This window comes from Anneissia japonica, unplaced genomic scaffold, assembly GCF_011630105.1.
Source record: "Anneissia japonica isolate Jap-2015-1 unplaced genomic scaffold, ASM1163010v1 scaffold287941_len684077_cov200, whole genome shotgun sequence".
Lineage (NCBI taxonomy): Eukaryota > Metazoa > Echinodermata > Crinoidea > Comatulida > Comatulidae > Anneissia > Anneissia japonica.
Window position 1 is genome coordinate 318,282 of NW_022713799.1, and position 21,629 is coordinate 339,910.

At 32.0% G+C, this 21,629-nt stretch overlaps 1 protein-coding gene across 3 annotated transcripts in view; it reads left to right on the top strand.

Annotated features, from left to right (window-relative positions):
• LOC117108783 (disks large homolog 5-like) overlaps positions 1-21,629 on the top strand; it is a 52,615-nt gene that overhangs the window by 9,635 nt on the left and 21,351 nt on the right. The window contains exon 2 of one of the 3 annotated variants that reach the window (XM_033250932.1): positions 9,355-9,420. In XM_033250932.1, the coding sequence (XP_033106823.1) occupies positions 9,355-9,420 (66 nt within the window). Of the gene's footprint in view, positions 1-9,354; positions 9,421-19,552; positions 19,662-20,233; positions 20,298-21,629 lie in introns of those variants that run through there. The other 2 variants (XM_033250933.1, XM_033250934.1) reach the window with 2 other exon arrangements.

The window sequence follows — 21,629 nt, forward strand, 5'->3', positions numbered from 1 at the left end:
TAGCATCAATAACAAGGGTAATTCATTCATCATTTAGAAAAACTAGGGCTATCTATTTCTAGTGGATCAGAATTGTATACAGAAGGAAGAAAATTCAAAACCCCCGTGAAACAGTAGATTGTTGTTGTGTTGAAATCCCTGCGCATGCGCAGATTCATCCATGTTACATCTCGGAAGCTTTACCAGCCTCAGCGAGGCTGGTAAAGATTACCGAGACGTTCCGAGATTTTACAAGGATATTACACGGAGGTACTTTCACACGTGCCGTAAAATGTTACTTTTGGTTACATTTTGTTACATTTGGTAAGATTTTTGTACGTGTGAATCGGGTATTAGAGTGTAGTTCAGGTGGTCAACTTTCAATCTTAAAAGGTCTGGCACTCCGGAGTTAACAAACAGGGAATCCTGGCTGAATGTAGGCGTAGAACACTTGGATGCCAAATGATGACATTTTCATTAATGGATCACACTTGTATGTTGTAAAAAAATGATGACCCTCAGCATGTGCAAGATCTATAGATTGGTTGTGTGCTCAGTGCTAGTATCCATGGAGCCTCAAGTATCTCAGTTTTGAAAGCTTACAGTACTATCCCATGTCAGAGATAGTAAACCTCCTGTTCCATGATGCTGTCTGTAAGTAACCCCACCAAAACATGATGGTAGACCTACTGTAAGCTTTATTCCATGATGCCAAAGCTTGCTACATCCTATCTCGGCCTGTGGTTCAATTTGCTTACATTTCATCTTTTAATCTATTATGTTTACCTGTACTTTAATTTAATTATTATTGCTGGGAATACAGTACTATAAAAGACAGAAGACTTGCTCACAGTGGTTGCCAGAACATAAACTCTTTCCCTGGAGGTTCATGGAAGGACATACAGTAGAGTTACTCTATGTTAGTTTGTGTTTCACTACTAAATTATGGTGGTGCCCTTACAGTATGAGATGGAATTAGGAAAAAGTGGTGGCAATCAACATGTTAAACCAAAGAAAACATTGATTTCTCTTAAAAATTCAATCTAATGCTTGAATTAATAATTCGTACAATCATTTAAAGATAATTGTACTAATTACAATGAACTTGAACTTTATTAAATAATTAGAGAAAAGTGTAATTAAAGAAATGAAGTGTACTGCAGTGAAGTATAATAGCTCTAGTGATGTATACAGTATGAAGTCAGTAAGTTTAATCCATCTCTTTGTGTTGCCAGGGTCTTCTAAGATTTTAATCCCTTTTTCATAGTGATTCTAGTAACTGAGTATTGCCACATACAGTATTTCTATGGACTATCTGCTAACTACAGTAGTAATCAACTACATTTATCTTTCAAGTAATTTTTTAAGTGATAGGAGAGCCAAGAGCAGTAAAAATAATAAATTTATTAATAATAATATTTGTTACTGATCATCATTCCTGATAACCATTCCTGAGGACTTTCCCTGCTGATAATATTCGTTACTGATGATCATGTCTGATGATGTTCATTTGAGATAATGTTCATTCTCGAGGACTTTCACTTCTGACTTTCGTTTCTGAAGAAATTGTCTCGGGTATTGTTAAATCTCGCAAACCTCACCTTACATCATGCAAACCAATTGATGATTATGTAATAATAATGATGTTAGTCTTACAGAGCGCTTAATGCAAAACAATGCTTCTAAGCGCTTTCCACATAAAAGAACTTGAAAAAAGGATTGACGTCATAAAATATCCTAACAGTGACCAAAAAAGAAAATAAATGCGGAGGAATCCTTTTCACCGCTCCTTTCTCCAGCACTTTGAAACTCCCCTAATTGAGATCTCGCTAGAACAGAACTCACAGGAGCACGAGTGAAAGTGGCATATGACTATCCTATCCTACTGTACCAACAAAAGTTATAGTGAATTTTGATGAATTTAAGTATAACATTCAGATTCTATACTATACTATATACAGTAGATCGTACCAAATGGTTTTCTTTTAAGTCTGTAGTTATACGAATCCATTTTTTGGTAAAAAGTTGTGAAAAGCCTGCAAACCTCCAGCAAAACCTGAAAACTGAATTTTAAGTCACAGAGTAAGTTTTAAAGACCTAGTTTTATGAAATCTGTTTGCACCTCTGTTTCCCTGAAGCTATTGGTTTTTGTTCACCCCATTGTGCAGTACAGACTATTATGTTGTTAATGAAAGCTAAATGACTGCAAAATACTGAGAAAAGGTCCAATTAGCTGTTTTCACCAATCCTACAGGGCTTATCCTACTAGGTTCCAGGCGTTGTTCTGATACACACTGCAGGCCAAGGCCAAATGAACTACTAGTTGTTCCCAGCCCCGCTAGGGTTTCACCAAAGCAAGATAAAAGATATGGAGATCTGCTTATATTTGACCCCAGTGTACCCAAAATATAAGAACAATGCAGCCAAAATTGGCTGTCTCTACCTAGATGACTTTTTTTTTTGCATAGTGCATCTACAGATGCTATTAATAGTCGAAAGTATTAAATAAATATAACTGTATACAGTACTGTAGACATTTGTTTGTATTTGATTTCATGCATAGATAGTCTAATTATTAATGTTCATTGTAATATGTATTTTGATCATATTTTATTACTTTTTTTTACTATGAATTGTATCAGATTTTTTGATATTTGCATTTGTCAGTATGCTGTCTAGACACATTGATTTATGCTAATTTTTGTTGAAAAGAAAGGTACATTAAATTTTAAAAGCAATTTCTCAATTATTTCAACAATCTGAACATTTTTTGATATATTGTTTATTTAATTCTCATTTTAAAAATTATATTTATCACCATCTTTTTTTGTTTCTGTCTCCCAATCCAAGTTGTACTGTAGCTTGGTGATTAAGGTGCTTGCATTTGAATTCTAGGATTTGTGGTTCAAATCCTCTGATGTCAGGATTTTCTATTGTGACTAAATAGAACATTGCTACTCCCTAAACTTCTTAATGAGACTTATAGTTTATAAAGCATCACCTTATTTCATTTATTATTTAAGTGGTCTCCTGTAAATCAGCTGACCTTCTAGGATAGTTCATCCTCTGTAAATAGTTAAAAACAAAATTAAATTCAGTGAAGCGGATTTAAGTCTGTACTTAACATTTGTATTTTAAAATGTTGCCTACATGCTCTGAATACTGGAACACAGTTAGTACTGGTTTTATTATTCAGTGGGTGTCCAGCCTGATATTTAATTTGTGTTTCTTTCAAATGATATTTATGACAACTTGGCATTTGGCATCTGTTCCATTGACCCAGCATATACAAGGCAAAATTAGCTTTGATTCTCTGAGGTAACTTAAGACCAATTACTTCTAGTGAATCTACCCTTTTGAGGTTCAGTTGGTATCAATGAAAGCTACGTAGCAAGTGCTTAAATGTGTATGGGAAATAATTTTTAAAGCTCAAGTGCGTTTCAAGTTGGTTGAAGACAAAGCAGATTGTGTAGGGTAAGAGCACGTAGTTTGTTTAAGACTTTTCTCATTGTGTTGAGTAAGTTGTTGACGCAAGCAGGTGTTGGAATTAACTGCAATATTGCTTAATACCTTGGATTAATTATCTTTGATGGTTGTTTAGTTTCCAATAAGAATATCAGAGGTGGGTATTCATTTCGTTCCGTATTGTCTTCTAATTGCAGTAGAACCCCTCAATTACGAATGGCATGGGCCCAGAGCCATTCATAAAATCGGGGTTGATCCAAATTCATTTGCACGGATACTACTTGCATTGGCATAAACTAGGCCTAGGCTAGGCCCACAGGCCTACACCTAGCCTAGTTTGTAGGTATTGCTTAATACCTTGGATTAATTATCTTTGATGGTTGTTTAGTTTCCAATAAGAATATCAGAGGTGGGTATTCATTTCGTTCCGTATTGTCTTCTAATTGCAGTAGAACCCCTCAATTACGAATGGCACGGGCCCAGAGAAATTCATAAAATCGGGGTTGATCCAAATTCATTTGCACGGATACTACTTGCATTGGCATAAACTAGGCCTAGGCTAGGCCCACAGGCCTACACCTAGCCTAGTTTGTTTTTAATCGGACGTTTTTATCTTCTTAAATACCTAGATTGTAGATTTTACTCCAACACAACTTCCATAAATACTTGTTTATTATATATTGATCATTCAATAAAACAATCAAGCACTATGTTGACTGTTAAAGCTGAAAACGATAATTAAAAGAGAAGTAAAATTGTCGCATGTACATACGTGAAACCATAATAAACACTGAATTTGAAGATGCCCGTTAGAGGGCCTCCTTCACTTGAGAATTACATGGTAAACTATATAGTGTGGTATGTTGTGTTGTATGCATGCTAATGACAATTACAATTCGAGAGGATTTTTTAATTTATTTTGAATCAGGGTTCGTAATTGAGGGTTTCTATTGTACTTTAAATTTACCACTAATGATGTAACTGAATGCTATAAGAATGTTTGAATCGTTTATCTCTTATTTTTTATAACATTAGTTAGAATAGATACTGTGCATCATTATGGCACCTGTGAATTATGTTCCGGCCAACGATTGTTTGACAACGGTCTTAAATTGCGGGAGAACGGTGTGATGATGTGCGGTTCTTCTGCTATAGTCCTTTCATTTCGGTTCCTTTCCTAAGTTGGTTAGCATAGAATCTTTTGTTGGAATTTCTTTTTTTTCCTTATTTTATTTTAGCGCATTGAGAGTTCAGTGCAATGCACTATAGTAAATAACACTAAACATTACATTACATAATATTCAGATAAAAGCTAGAATAACTGCCAGGACTCGTACTAAGTTACACTTTTTTTAATTTAATTTTTAGTTTTTAGCTCAACATAGGTAGTATACTTTATAATCTTGGAATACCAGAAGCTTGTAACTGTAAGCTTAAAAAAATAATTATCACCATTTTGGGAAAATAGGGATTGGGAAAATATGAACCCTGGGAAAAAGATAAATAAATAGATTAATAAATGGTATGACTGTTTTTTCTTTGTACGAAAACATAAGCATGGTAGCAGTATATTTTCTGAGAAAGAAGTTTGGAGTTAAATCATTTTTTCTGACAGATTGTTATCGATATGAGAGTCTTAATTAAAAGAAAAGTATAGTACAGAGTAAAATGTATCTTAATATGAGTAATAATAACGATCTTTATTATTATTGCCTTGATTCTCAACCAATTAGTTTCCTGTATTACTCTCAATTACCATTTTCCTGTTACATTTTCTCTTGTATTGGTTATTATTATGAATTACTATTCATTGGTTTCATGATTCAGTTTTTTTATCATCATTATCGTTGTCATCAACACCATCAAATATTGAAATCTTATAGTTTTTGTCGTTTTCAATCAATCATTCCATTTATATCTTTTCAGCAATATGGTCATTTCCTTTTCCTCTAGTTTTTGTAATTAATCTTCTTCCTTATTGCTTTTTTTTTAGATTTATAAGTACCTAAAGTAGTAAAAGGGCATCCTTGAGAAATGCAAACATACTGAAATGTAGGCCTGCATAGTCCTTTGTAAAACTCAATATCTGGTGAGGGATGGGGAAAACAGAGTGTTTGTGTGTGTGGTAGACGTCTTTTTGAAAGGGGAAAAAAAGACTTCATCCATTTTTGAATGCAGTACAAACCACATTCAGAAATTATTTTACAAAGCAAGTTCCTGATTATCTTTGCTAGCTTTATATTTTTTCAAGAAAGCAATTTCCTGTATCTAAGTAGTAATTTCCATCCTAAAGCTTCATTATTCATTCTGGACTAATTTCTAGATCCACATTGCTTTTTCTGCAAACAAATCAAGATGATGTTATTTCAGTAGGAGTCTGACAATCAAAGATTGAATGACAAATCATTTAGTCCTCATGATATTGCATGCTTACAGTATACGCCCTTTTTACTGTCAAGAATAAAACAGTTAAAGAAGGGTTAAATACATGGCAGTAACCTTATTTTAAAGAAAAACTGTGCCCTTAAATCAAGATGATGTTATTTCAGTAGGAGTCTGACAATCAAAGATTGAATGACAAATCATTTAGTCCTCATGATATTGCATGCTTACAGTATACGCCCTATTTACTGTCAAGAATAAAACAGTTAAAGAAGGGTTAAATACATGACAGTAACCTTATTTTAATGAAAAACTGTGCCCTTAAATCAAGATGATGTTATTTCAGTAGGAGTCTGACAATCAAAGATTGAATGACAAATCATTTAGTCCTCATGATATTGCATGCTTACAGTATACGCCCTTTTTACTGTCAAGAATAAAACAGTTAAAGAAGGGTTAAATACATGACAGTAACCTTATTTTAAAGAAAAACTGTGCCCTTGCTAGTAAAGCTAATGCCCTGTCCAGACTATCAAATTTTATATGATAGAATCATTTGATATGCCTAAATATGGTCATGATGATGTCTCATCACGACCATATATAGGCACATCATGACTAGATATGGGCATGCAATAGTTTTTTGTCAAATAAAATTTGATAGACTGGAGAGGACTTTAGAGAAGTTGTCATACAATACAAATTTAATAAAATTACCTTTGGTTTTAGTAACTTCAATAGTTTCAAGGTATGAAAAAAATAAATAAAAATGTTGGAAATATTTCTCAAGACAGTGGCAAGGAACTAGCTGCCATTGCCTGTGGTCGATATTTAACTGTTTCAACCATTGCAGTAGAATACATTGAAATTTAAACAAAAAAAAATTCCATGTCAAAAACATTAAGCCAAGAAATAACGATCAGTGCCAGTGGTTAATATTTGTTATTAAGTCGACATTTATCCATTTCAGAGTACTGAACAATTTTACAACAATACAAAACTGACATTAGCAAACCACAAGCCCTGTGGCATCATATTTCTAAATCTTCTCATATTCAGATTCACTAATAATTGAATGCCATTGAGATGATATATTGTGTTACAAGAAAATGTTTAAAAAATCATCATTCAAATTTTCAATCACCTATCTTATAGGGATTTAATCATTTCTTTTTCCAGTGATCATATGTAATTTTTTCTGTGCGGTGATAAAAACTATCAGAGTATGTACCTTTATCACAACAATGATTTTTTATTTTTTATTTGAAGGAATCATGAAAGTTGCGTATCAAATGGAAAACTATCAAAATTAATTTTGTATGATCTGATTCTGGTTGAATGAAAGTTAATAACCAACAGTATTTGATCATTTTTTAATTTGTGAGGTTTTTTTTCTTCTGATTTTTATGGTGGTGTATCTTTAAAGACGTGTGGAAATATCCAATATTATGCTTATTATTTTTGTTCTATTTGATGAGGCAAGAAGTCGTTTGATGATACTAAATATTGATAAGCAAATCTTTAAACTCACAGCTTAGTTGCCCTTGGAAAATAAGTGATAAATGTAGGGCGAATTTATTGATTTTGATCTGTAAACCAGATTGAATTTTTGTGGTTTATTCAGACAAGGTGTTAAGTAATTTCATAAGCATTGGCATTATGAAAATTGTAGGTGAGAATTTGGAATGTATAATGTGATTTTGTATCAGGATATTTTCACTGTCTTTCTGTTCTACATCTTAATGTTGACTTTTTTTTAAACAAGTTTTAGACTTGATCCACTTAATTTGACTACTGTAATTAAGTTTTCAATTAATTTTACTTATTATAAAATGGTTTAGTGTAGTAGTAGACTAATGCTAATCTGCTAATACCTTAACAAGATGAAATATACTCTTTCTTTTTTACAAGAACACATTTTATAAGAACACTGAAATTGCTTAAAAATTGAGAAAAAATCTTGTTTTTATTTTTACATGGGAATTTTCTATCCTATGTAAATGTCACTGAGGAAAAACAATCTCAATGCATCATATTTAATATTGACGACAATAACTGTGCAGTAATTATTTTGCTCTGAGGCATTGGCTATACTTGAATTTCTTTACAAATTAGTATCTGCGATATTTCTTTAGAAATTTTGTGCATATGTGTACCAACTACCTAAAAGTACAAGATTATTATGTTAATCATGATGTTTAATAAAAGTACAATATATTAACCTTTAATAATAGATGAATTATATTGTGTATTTTTGGGTGTGACTAAGAGCTCCTCCCAATATACATCTTAGTCATCATAATTCTTTGTAAACTTGTTCGGTAAAAGCCTGAAATAGAAGATCAAAGCTTTTGATTTTGTAGAACGAAAAATTAGTGTTGGTCCAGTGTATAAAATCTGTGTCATTGTGGGTAGATAAGTACCAGTTGAGGTCCTAGGTCAAGGCAGTGAGCAGACACTGCCATCATCAAGTAGAGTGATTCAGTTTATTACACACTTTTCATGCTTGAGTTCACAATGTTTCACATCACTGCACAAACGTGGATTCATTAAACTGTGTAATATGTTAAATGAACATAACACAATTTGCAGCCTAGTCCATTGTATCTAGATCGAAAGAAATAGAAAGGACTTTGTTAACATGACTTGCTATCCTTTTTCAGGAGCTTTCATTGTTTGGTCAACTGTATTTTCATAGTTTTTTTCCTGTAAGTCAAAGACGGGCGGTAAGCTAGTGAAGGGTGCCCCCATCCCAGAAATGTTGAAAATCTTCTTCCATGGTACTGGTCTCCCTCCAATTAAGACCCCTCAAATTAAGCGCCACTTTTCTATGGTCCCCTATTATTATTTTTAATAAATGTCTATTTATTATTCAAATTAGACACCAAAGCTCCTAAAGAATATGGAGATAGTGGTGGTCTTTATTTAGAGGAGATATAGGCCTACTGCATCTTTTAATTTTATTAAACATTCAGATGTTGGTCTTAGCACCTACAGTATTGTGAGGTTTATGCACTTTACATCGTTACTCTGATCAATTAATCTCAACACTTAAGAAACACCTTCTTACCTCCTTGGGGAAGTCTTATATTATTGTCATTGCATTGGGATTCAACACTAAGTGCCTACCTAAAATGTACTGTATATTCCTCTTTGGAACAAATTGGATTAAAAAAAAATACCATTAATGGATCTGCATCAGACAGAACCTTCGAACTTTATTTTCCAAACCTTGTCCTATCATATCATTTATGATATAGAATGAGAAACAAAAGAAAATAATATTCATGAATTAATGAATACTAAAATTTGAAAACTGACCTCTGCCATTTACTAATCCATTAGGATTTAGACATGACGGTACAGCGCCCTCACTCACCTTTGCTATTATGCGCTATCATTAGCTAATGATTTGGTGTCAGATCGAATGCTGCGAGGGTATATTAGTAGTAATGTTGGTTGAGTGAATCATACAATAGTACAGCTTTATAGCATCATATCTGACGGTTCTTTACTATTGGTTTGCAGGTTCATCACAGTCATCACTAATATCATCATGCACTTCAGAGTCAGATGTTGAAGAAAAGGCTTTTGGTGAGTATATATTTTTCTATTTAATTACTATATTTTTAGTTTGGAAATTATTGTAGAATTATTGCTGAGTAAAGCACTCATATTTTTGTCTTGAGTTGAGTTTTGTGGGCTAAATTATATTAGTAAAGAGCTACATTACCTTGAGGTTGATTTGATTACAAGATACAGGAGGTTCGTACAAGTCAAATTTGTATTTATAAAATTAGATTATAAATGAATTCGAAATTTGATCCCAGTTGCTTTACATCAATTTATTGCATTTATTGAAAACAGTATTAAACAAACAAAATTAAAACATCAATGCTGTTAAGGATTTTGAAATAAAAAACAATGATTACTAAAGCCTACTACTACCCTTAAAACATAATTTATAGGATAAGCAATAAATTTGACTGCAGTATATTTTTGTGCAATTTTTCTCTGCTATAAATAATAGGTAAAAGAATAACTTCCTTCAGCATTCATGCATTTTAAAAAGTAATCCTGAGCTGTCCATCTACATTGTGCTATGAGGGAGCATGTTATCTAGATGTGCAGTACTGACTGTTTTATTGTCTAATTTTGGACTTTAATTTAAGCCATGAATCTTCTGGAATTCTTTGGATGTCCTGCGTTCAATCAAATTTGGTTTATACCAATCCATAGTTTAGTTTTCAAAACATATCATAGGGCCAACTAACTGTAGTTTACTGTGTCGGTTTCCCTTGACGACTAAGATAACCTATCCTGTCATTAGCCCAGATTGCAATTGATCATTTCCTCAGGTGTATTTCTCAAGAGATTACAACCCCTTTGTAAGCCTTAAATTATGCCGTCATGAGGAAATATTCCGTAATAATATCTTGTGAATTTCCCATGGCTACAACAGGAGTCATCCATTGGAATAATTATGTATTATAGAAGCTAATGTATAGTTTCATTTTTTGGACATTGAACTTGGGAATTTCCAGTCCTACATCACATCAGTCATCTATAATTTTGTTCTTTTGTTTCAAGTGTTTACTGTCTCTTACAACAATAATCTGTTGGTTTTCTGTGATCCAATATTATGTTTGCTCTTAAAGAGACTTGGATAGCTCCAGTGGATCGATGTGTCCTTAGGTTTAGTTTAATTAATGATAATTTTGGTACTTTTTGATTATGATGTAGAGTCCCGATTGGGCATCATACCCAAGACTTTAGAATTACTGTTTAGATTTCTACTATCTTAGCTGCCAAGGCCAAGTACTGTAGTACATACACACTATTGAATTTTCCCATAAGGACATGTTTTTTTTTTCACATGGTATTGCACAATTAATAATGATAAATCACATACTGTATTTGCTGTGAGATTGCCTGATAATAACCCCTCTTTCCTCCCTCCACAAACAAATTTGATATTCAGTATTTTTAAAAAGTGGATAAAGTAGGTCTAGGTTGTACAAAAAATGCATTTTCATGCTACAGGTAAGAATTATAAAAATTGAACATGGAAATCTTACATTAAGGTAGGCACTCTTTATGATAACCACAATTGATCTCTCTTTAATGGTAAGATTTTCTGGTGGATTGTGTTCATTAGAATTATTGAATAATGCATCAAAGCTAAATGGAAAATTCTCTCATGAGATATAGATTTAAAGTATGCTAATTACCTATTGAATATTCATGAGTAAGCCTTCAAGCAATGTGATAGCCATTCTGCTCTAATGGAGTGTGTTCTTACAGCTATGAGGTTCTACTTATTAAGTGTATTGTAAAAAAGAATTGAAACGATGATGATTAACTGTAAATTGGCTATAAAATATACAGTGTCTCGAAGTTTTATATTTGGAAAGTTTACATTTTTATTATCAAATTTTTATACTCATTACCATATTTTAGTATAAATAAGACCCATACCTACTGTACCAAGTCTCACGCATCCGGCGTGAGCATCACGCTTTTCGACCAAACCTCAAGCTCTCAAGCCACTCACCTAAAATCTCACGCTTTTCCACTAATCTCAAGCTTTATTTATTTTATTATTAACTCAAACTTTTTATCAAAACACTTGAAACCTTCGCAATTCTATAGTTTATCAGGCCTAAAATCATCGAAAATTCTATCGTTCCTATTCCAGCTACACATTCTTAAGTTTTAAGTTGAGCACTAGAGATTCTATCCAGGGTGCACCAGAAAACATCTAAGCCCAACATTTTTCGGGGCCCTCGACCCACGCCAATTGGATTTATTTCCTGTTAAATCTCAAGCCACTAGCTACCTCCAACTTGGCATGTATGAAGACCAGATGATGGCTACAAAATCAACTGAAGGGATCTGGTAATTCTAGCTACATTATACCCATTTCACACTGATGCTATTTTGCAAATATTATCAACTTGTAACAAGTTGTAACCAGATTTGGATGAGTATGAAAGCAAATCCTTGTAAACTTTCCGAGATTTCACAGGGGTCCCCTGAGTTATCTCTGAACAAAAACAGACCATCGCGAGGCCTGTTTTTTTCCCGAAAATCTTCCGAGTTGTTGTTGCGCATGCGTCATGTCCATATTTTGATCTTTTCGCGGGCTGGTTTTTTTTTTTATTTTTTTAGTTCGAACGGATGGCAGCAGCGATGGAAAACGTATTATAATAATAATAATAATAATAATAATAATAATGACTTTATTTGAAAACGGAAAACTTGATCACAAATTAAATGTGTTTTTCACAAGGCCGTTTCTGAAGTACATAATAACAAAATTTAAATTACAAAAACATTTACATACGAAATTTTTTTCGTAAATACATTTACGAAATAAAGAAGTAAAAGAAACCAAAATAAAACTATTACTTATTATCTTATGTAAGTAACTTTCAATTATTTGTTAATAGTTTTTTAAAAGTTTGAACATTTGAGGCCATTCTCATATTGAGGTTTAGGTATCAACATTACTACCATTTGTTAATAGGCCTAGACCAAAAATCAAAAGAAATCTCGCTAAATTTCACATGTCTGATGTAGAAACAATCACGAGGCTTCATAAAATACGCCGACAGCGAATCATTATGATGCTTGTCGCACTGATTGCATCTAACAACAATGGTGAGCTACTGGCCGATGGCCCGACTGCGCCTAGCTAGCCTAGGCCTATCTTTCTCACCAGCTAGACTACAGCAAGCGAGCTAGGAGTTGAATTCGTTTTACTCTCTGAAGGCTAAGGACCATGGAATAATTATAATCTTGTTAATTCGGTACCAGGCCTAGTTTAGTACAGTAGTTGATATGTAATTCGGACAACCTACAACTAGCCTAGGCCTACTACTACTACTACTAGTACTACGTACCCTAGGCCTAGTCATTATTCTTCCGAGTTTTCCCGAGATTTCTTATGGTTTGAAAGTGCATGTGTGAAACGAACCAAAAATATCAAACTTGATATAACTTGTTAATAATTGTTAAAAGTTGTAATATTTTCTGCTAGTGTGAAATGGGTATTAGTTAGCTAATTTGGCTACTGTAATGGTTTTATTTATTTATTTTTATTTAATATTGTTAGGCCTAGGCATTTTATTTTCTGTAACCAGTCTAGCACAAAGTCGACATTTTAAAAGACATATTGAGGAAGTCTAATGTCTTCCCCGCCTTGGCTGCTTTACGGATTTTAATTACAAGACTTGTATTAAATGATTATGTTTCCGTAGGAACCCAATGTATGCCAGTCTTGACTGTAAATTTATTACAAAATCTTAGTATGTAATGTAATTATATAGTTGTATATAAAAAAGAAATAAACCTTAGTCATTAGTCCTAATAAACGATTATGGTACAAAACAAGATATGATTGTGATGAAGTATATTAGTAAAATTTGTTGTTGAAATAATATTAGCAAGTACTATTCATTCAGTTATACAGTAAAATACAGTTATATGTTGATTGTTGGAATTGAACAGTATACTGAGGAAGGGACTACTACACACAGCAGGTGTATATGTTTTATTACTCATACCTGTTGGTCTAAATAAAAGTTTTATTCTTTTGAAATGAATCAATTGACCTTTTCTGTCATCCTTGATTGTCTTGGTAATGTTTGGCTGAGCATTCAAACACATCATGTCAAAGGTTCTTTAAAATGTCCTTGAGTAGGTAAATCAACAAATGCTTCCCTCTATAGGTTATTGTTGGCATCTTCTAAAATAGTGATGCTGCCCTCATTAGTTTCATTTTTCATTTTTTCCATCAAGGAGTGGCCCAAACTGAATACTGTATTTGTCAGATGATTCACAGTTTTGATTAAAATTTGCAAAATTTCAGATTAATAATATTTGATTGAAAGAAAACTCTTCATTTTCAGCGGATATTAATTAGTGAGTGGATTCGAAGAGAATATTATGTCTTCTGGGCTTTTAGTCCATGATTAAACAAAATGAATTAGCTGTACCCTGACAAAGATATTTTCATATTCTTTGATTGAATATGTTTCATTCTTAAAAGAAAGATTTGAATGTCTTTGCTAATGGCAAGACTATTCAGTTGTGGTTTTGTTTTTTCTCACCATCTTCATCATCTTCCATGTGTGCATAAAATTACAGTTACTGTGGCATTGAATCATCTTTCAAACATTATTTGCATGAAAAATTTATGTTATTGTAGGTTGATATTAATGAAAGATAATTCGCAAAATGGTCATCTTTGATTTGAAAATTTAAATCCATATTATAAGTAACAGATAGTCCAAACATTTATTAGTAACTGTCACACGTTTAGTTGATCATTTAAAGGTATTCTAAATTATAAGAATGTTATCAATAAAATTATCAAAGAAAATATCCTGCTGCCCATAAGAGACAATTTATAGAAACTGTTAAAATCTATCCCACAATTCAATCTTTTTTTTTACAAAAAACCTGTCACTGATTCAAGAATTTTGATGTGTATTTAATCAAAATATGAAATGCAGCATTATTATTTTAGCAATGATACTCTTGTTAACAATGTACTAAGACAGGCTTGTTGAATGATATGATATAAATTATACAAACAGTATAATTAATGGATTAATACTGCTAAATTAAAGTAAAAAGTTGTTTGGCACAGTGGGAATGGTTTGGTGGGTGTTGGGGTTTCAATACTTGTTTGGTGGGTGTCGGTTGTTTCAATTCTTATTTGGTGGATGTCTGGGTTTCTATCTTCACAGTGCATTTCACGTGTCATTGATCAAGGCAATTTACTTCCATTGCTCCCGCAAATTGCTGGGAGTAACCTACGTGGGACCAGCATCCCACCCAGGGGGAGTACCACACTCTGACCCGCTTCACGCTACAGAAACTGGGAATAAGCTCCAGCCCTATGGGCCCTAGTGGCTCGGCATGGATTTACTTAAAGTCAAAAAAGACCAAACAATTAAGCAATTAGACTGTATAGAACTAGGACTTAACATTGATTGAGGATTCCTCGCTCATTACCGTCAATAATTATTTCTCTGTTTTATATTATAGTTGTTTCTTATCCCATTTGTACAGTCTCCTGATGAAGGCCACTGTGTGGACGAAAGCTAGATAATAAATTCTATATTGTTAGTCTCAAAAGTCCTGCTGTCATTTATTTTATAAGTACAGTAGAACCCCTCATTTACGTACGGCACAGGCCCGGAGCCGTTCGTAAATTCGGGTATTTGTAAAATCGGGGTTGACCCAGATTCCTTTATATTTGTACTGGTACTACTTACACTAGCATACACTAGGCCTAGGTTAGGCCTACAGGCTTACGCAGCTAAGTCTGAGGGGGCCTAGTCCTACAGTAGGCAGCTTCTAAGCATTCTGATCCCACTCAAGGCCCTACACAAATTTGTTTTTATCGGACATTTTTACCTTCTTAAATACCTAGATTGTGGATTTTACTTCAACACAACTTCCATAGATACTTGTTTATTATATATATTGATCATTTAATAAAACACTATGTTGAATTTTAAAGCTGAAAACGATGTTTTGAAAGAGAAGTAAAATTTGTCGCATGCACATGTGTGAAGTCATAAAAAACACTGACTTTGAAGAGGCCCGTTAGAGGGCCTCCTTCACTTGAGAATTACATAGTACTGTATAGTATGGTGTGTTATGTTCTATTCATGCTAATAATAGTTACAATTTGAGCGGATTTTTTTTTTTTTTTATCTTTCACTTATTTTACGTTCATAAAATCGGGAATTTGTTAAATCGGGGTTCGTAAATGAGGGTTTCTACTGTACTGATAGGAACAGTGGTTGCATTTGAAATTATTTATCAACAATTTTAATTTCCACTCTCATTTTCAAGAAGCAAATTTATTCATATCTCAGCAGAAACCTCTGCAGGACACAGTGTATAGAGAAAGTTTAATTCATATTTTGTAATAGAAAATTGACATAGGGATTGGAGTTCTTTAAATTTGTGGGGAAAGGATTTGAACCTAATACCCTGAAATTGAAAGCTAATCAATCATCTAACTGCCAAGCTATTCTATACTAATGTAATAATTACAGTTTTATATTCTACAAATTGATAGCATGATAAAGGCAGTGTGCGTGTGCATGACACACAATTCCATTAGTAAGTGTGAACTCATGAAATATTATCTTGCACTTAGGTTTCTCTCTCATAATGGTTAGAGTTCTTTAATAACGATTCATCTGCTCTATCCATCGTACCTGGTTATATACTGTAATAACACAAGGAAAATATGCCATGTTCGGTGATTCATTCCTGCCCTACAGAAATTACTTAAATTGATTTACTTCGCAAGCACCTGCGTTATATTATAAGTCCCTTCGGCATTATGCTTTTCATAAGCTGAAACTCAGGCTAATTTGAGCATTTCTTTCGAGGACTAAGCTTGTGTTAATAAAAGATGAATTGCCATGTATAGTAAATTTAATAATTTAGCTTGAAAAATGTAATTGCTTACATTGTTTATTAATTACAAGATTTCAACTGAAAATTAGAATAAACATTTTATTCCTATAAATTAATGTGCATTTAAATAATCATTCTTTTATAGTCTTTGCCTATCCTGAAATTTCTGCTGGCAAGTTTAGGAATTTCCATATTAAAACGTCTATTAATCATTGAAAAAATCGCGATTTAAAAACAAATTTAAATCTGACTTTTTTTTTATTGATAATTTTTTGTGTGACTTTTAAATGAGCACACCTCAATCTTTCAATTGAACTACCTTATTCCACATGATACATTCGAGTTTTATTTTCTATTGCATGCTTGGCCAAATAAAAAAATTATTAGTTTACACCCTCGCCCACTTCTGTGATACTGAAAAAAAAAATATTTTTTTCATTTTTGTTTATTATATAGTTAGTAGATATTGTTTATAATTAATGTTTTACTTCGAATATCAATGTACCAGCAAACAACCCAAGAGTGAAATTTGGCTTTAGCAAAATAAAAAAAAAATAAAAAAAATAAAAAAACTCCTTCCCTCATCACTTTTCCAGCCTACTGTAGATAGGGGGATAAACTAATAATATTTTTTTAGGGCCTGATATATTAACAGATGCATTACTTTGTAATTAAGCATGGATTATTCTTGATTAGATCTACTATACTAAGTACCTTTGCATTATAAAGATAAGTCTATGAATAATTAAAGATTGACGAAAACTATTTTAGATTAGAAAATTAATTTAAATTAGGATGGTTGATAATAATATAGTTGTCAACCATCATTTAAATTTTTTCCTGTAAATTGAATTAATGAGAAATTATCTTTGCCATTTGCCGTCAATTAAAATACACAATGAAAAAGTTAGGGTGTGTTTTTTTTTTTCATATTCACTGTGTAATTTTCTGGCTTTGAATTTCTTAAAGAAAACATTCTGAAATTATGAATTTAATTTTCTGATTCCCTTAATTACAGAATATCAATATATTGAATAATTAAAGAAGTAATTTAGTTATTTTGTTGTTTCTTCTTAATTTGATTATGTAATGGAAACTGAGATTGGAAATGAATTCTCATAATCGATGACTGTTACATGTCATTGGCCAAACAACTTGCGTTTGAATGTGAATATGAAATTGTGAAAATGATCCCAAGTAGATAGCCTACCATGTCAGTGGTTTTAAAGATTTAATTATTAAGTTTTCAATATTGATTGATGTATGCATTAGTGCATTGATGAATTCATCCTTGCTTTAGTCTTCACTTGAATTACTCAACAGTTCTTAACCAATCTTAAGTAATGTCCGACAATAAAAACTAAATACATTAATTTTGCCATCAATCAAACAGTGACATTATCTTTTACTTAAGGATTGCTCATTTTGAGTAGCTACTGTAATTTTTTTATGAAATAATATTTTTATTATAATGTATTTACTAGATATTTTAAATATATGTACTGTAACCATTATTGTAGGCTGGTTTTATTTGAAGAGTAAATCACCTATTATGAAATTTTTTTTTAATGTTTTATTCATATAAATAACATTAATGACAGTATAGCGTGGAAGTTATATTGACAAATTAAAGATTAATCCACTACAATCTACTCTTGTTCTTGTAATAACAGAGAGGCATGCTATCAATGGATTTGATTAATGAATAATCAGTTGCATTAGATAAATTAGTTATACTTCTAAGTGAAAAATACCAGATATCTACCTGATTATAATATTTAACTTTGTTTTATTCCTTCCTAATAAACCCTTAAATATGTACTATCAGTCAAAATTACAGCAAAATACCTTAAAAATTTTAATGAAATTTTGCACACACTTTCACTCATTTAAAAAAATCAAATAAACTATTAAGTTGCCTCCTTAGTAATCATGTGATAATGATATTATTTGCCTAATAACATAAATAATTAAATGATTTTATTTATTAATTTATTCATTTGGTATCGTTGCCCTGATCCTTTCTGGGGCATCATAAATTTAGAAAGGTTCTTATTTTTTTTTTGATAAATACAGCCTTAAAATTGTATGGATTCTTAAGACTAGAAGGTTGTACTTAAAAAGAATACAAGTGAGTACCAGTGAACTTCAGTACTCAACTGATCTGATCATAGGTGTTAAAACTTAGGGCTTTACGATTGATTTACAGCGAAAATTATAAGGTATATTATTCATGTGAATCGCCTCAACCCAAGCTAGGACTAACTCTTGCATGCATTGCTATTATTCGTAAACATTTTTCAAATATAATTAAAATGCTCGCTATTGCAATGAACCACCTAGCTATGCACTTTTTTAAAAGGCATTTTAGCCTAATTACATTTTGTTGTTTGAATTTGGTATTAGACAATAGACTTAAAAGACCTGTCAGTGTCAGACAGATTGTTATCTTGTTTCTATGGTAACCAAAAAGGAATAAGGATGAACAACGGTACCGCAGGATTCTCTTTGGCCATTCAATTTTATTTAGTGAGTAGATGGTTGCTATGTGGAGAAAAAATTAATAAATATTTGTTTTCTTAATCAAGTAACTTAAACACATAGACAATTCCATTATAAGTAGGGAGGAGATGTGTTTAATTTTGATGTAAAAACTTATTTATTCTGATATGTCGTAAATGTCTTGTTATAATCTAATGTGGTATAATTTTTTTATACCGGTATTTGAAAAGGCCTACTTAGACATCTTCTAATAACGTGAAGCTTTCTACCTTAAAAGAATATGCTTTGGATGAGGTCGCCATGTTGGTTTTTTTTTTTACAATATTCTATAATTTATGAATTAGTTTTCGAAGTCGGATTGTAAATGCTTTCAATATTTAATGTTTAATATTGAAGGATTCATAATCTGTGCCATTAACCTAAATGTTTTCATACATTTTTCCTTGCCATACAATTGTAATTAAAGGAATTCATATTCAGTATTGATTTTTTTCTTTCTTAAAAGACAATTGTTAATTTAGTATGTCATTCTCTAAAACTGTCTCATTTTTCACTAATTGATATATATTTGGTTTGGCTGTCTCATTTTCACTAATTGATCTGAATTTAGTTTAAGCCAATTATTGGTTTTTATAACAATATTACTGTGCTCCCCTTTTTGGCAAATGGAATGAACCATTTAGTTCTGGTATTGACAGTTATAAAATACTGATGACGATGGTTATCCATCAGTGTTTTACAATTTCTGTGAAAGTTTGAATCTTGACCGTGAATTTATGATCACTGAGGACGGAGAAGGGAAATATTGTCATCAGGAAAATTTTGATGATGTCGGGGATAATAATGGTACCACACAAGAAAGAGGAGGAGGAGGAAGATAATGCATATCCTTTGGTTTTAGTTTTAATTTGGCTTTTGATATTGGAAAATAATTTATTATTTATTCTTATTTTTAAATCTTTTGTTCCATCGTTTCATCTTTATTTCTTGTTTAGTCTTTTTTAATAGAAAATATTCTTGATATATATATTTGGAAAATGTGAGCAAATCTCATTTCAATTTGTTAAATTGAATAAGGGCAGACTGGTGTCAGGAGCTTTTTAAACTGATTTTAATTTTTTTTAAAAAATAAAATATTAATGTATTCTTTCTAGGTTTATTAGGTCTGTCTTATTTTTTTTTAAACCATTTTTATTGAGAGAGTTTGATTTTTAATGCTGATGCATTTAGTGGTTAGAAAGATTGAGTCCTTTTTAATAAGGTATAAAAGTTTACTACCACCAGTTAATATCTTGGCCACAAATACTTTATCCTATTGCGGGTTATATTATTAAAATATTTGATCCTGTAGCTAAACAGGAAGTGATCTTAGATTCCATGCAGGAAGGCTTGGGTCAGAGGGTTAGTAATACTGCTCTGTCGAAGGCAGGTGTGTCTACACAGGTACGCTGGAGTTGACTACCTTTCCAAAATGGCACACCTTTATGGCAGTTGGAAGAGGACTTATGATTGTGAAAATGGCAGGTTTTTTATATTTCTTTTCGAGTACTAGCAGTTGGTCAAGTAGTTTTATTTTTGTCATCATCTTTGGATGTTATCACAAGATGTGAGAACATTAGTCTTGATCAATTAGGCTTATGGGAGGTTACTGTAGCAATTCAGTGTTAGTGGCTTTGGTGGCTCTAGGCTCTATCTACAGTAATTCATTGGTTCTTATTTGCAAGCTTAGCTTTTTGTTTGATTGGTTTTAGTCTTCCATTCATTTGGCTTTATTAGAAATTTTTGACAGATAAAAAATAATGTATCATAAGCTAATGAATTTTATGTTTGTTTCTTTTCTATATTATACTTACATATATTTTATATTTAAGAAGTGAATTTTTTAAGTAAGTATTAAAATGCTTTACTTATAATCGATGTAAATGTTTGATAGTTTATTCTCTAAGTGTTATGAGAGGCCTAAGCAGTAGCAATAAAAAATATTGACACTTAGTGTGAATTGAACCTATGCTCTTAGGATAAAAAGACGAGCACTATAACCACCATAACAGTACCAAAGCTTAAATTAAAACGTCTTTGCTTTTGTTTAAGAAAATTTATTCTGACACAACTAAAACATATCTTTCTGTATTCATAGGTTTATTTTAGTATGTTGGTTTTTTAGTTGGTAAAATACTTGTAGCTGTTTTAGATGATATGATGAGAAATTTTTTAGGTTAATATACTGTAAGGTGTGTACATTTGTTTCATTTTTCCTAGGTACTTTACAGTAGATTTTATAAAACCAGAAATTGCTTTTTTACCATTGAGTAATAACTATTAGTAATCGGCTCGCTTTCTCGGTTCGTGCGCTGTGTAATTTGCATGTTGAGTGTTGCCGCCACAAGAGTGAGTGAGATAATGATGATGACCTCCCACGTGCATTTGCTAGTAATATGAATTTTTAATAAATATGTAAATGAGGTTGAAAAGGTTGATGCAGGCATGGATTATCCATGAGGAAAAAGTTCTTTGTCTGCACAAAACAAAAATGTGCATTTTATAATTTGGTGTCGAGCATTGTAAACCATACACAATTTGTGAGACAATAGGATTTAATGTATTTGGTGTTCTTCAATCAAGTCCTTTGGTAAATAATAAAGCTGAGGCTATACCAGCAATATCTGTTTTAAATTGTTGGATTGATGTTTAATTCGCAAAAAGGATGTGAAAACTCCTCAATTAGAAATGTGTGTCTGTGGAATCGACATGAAGTATTAATTCCGCGTTTGAAATGTAAATATTCTTTGCACAATCGATGCAGCTTTGCTGAACTTAAGATTTTGATTGAAGCATTAATAGATTAAAGGATT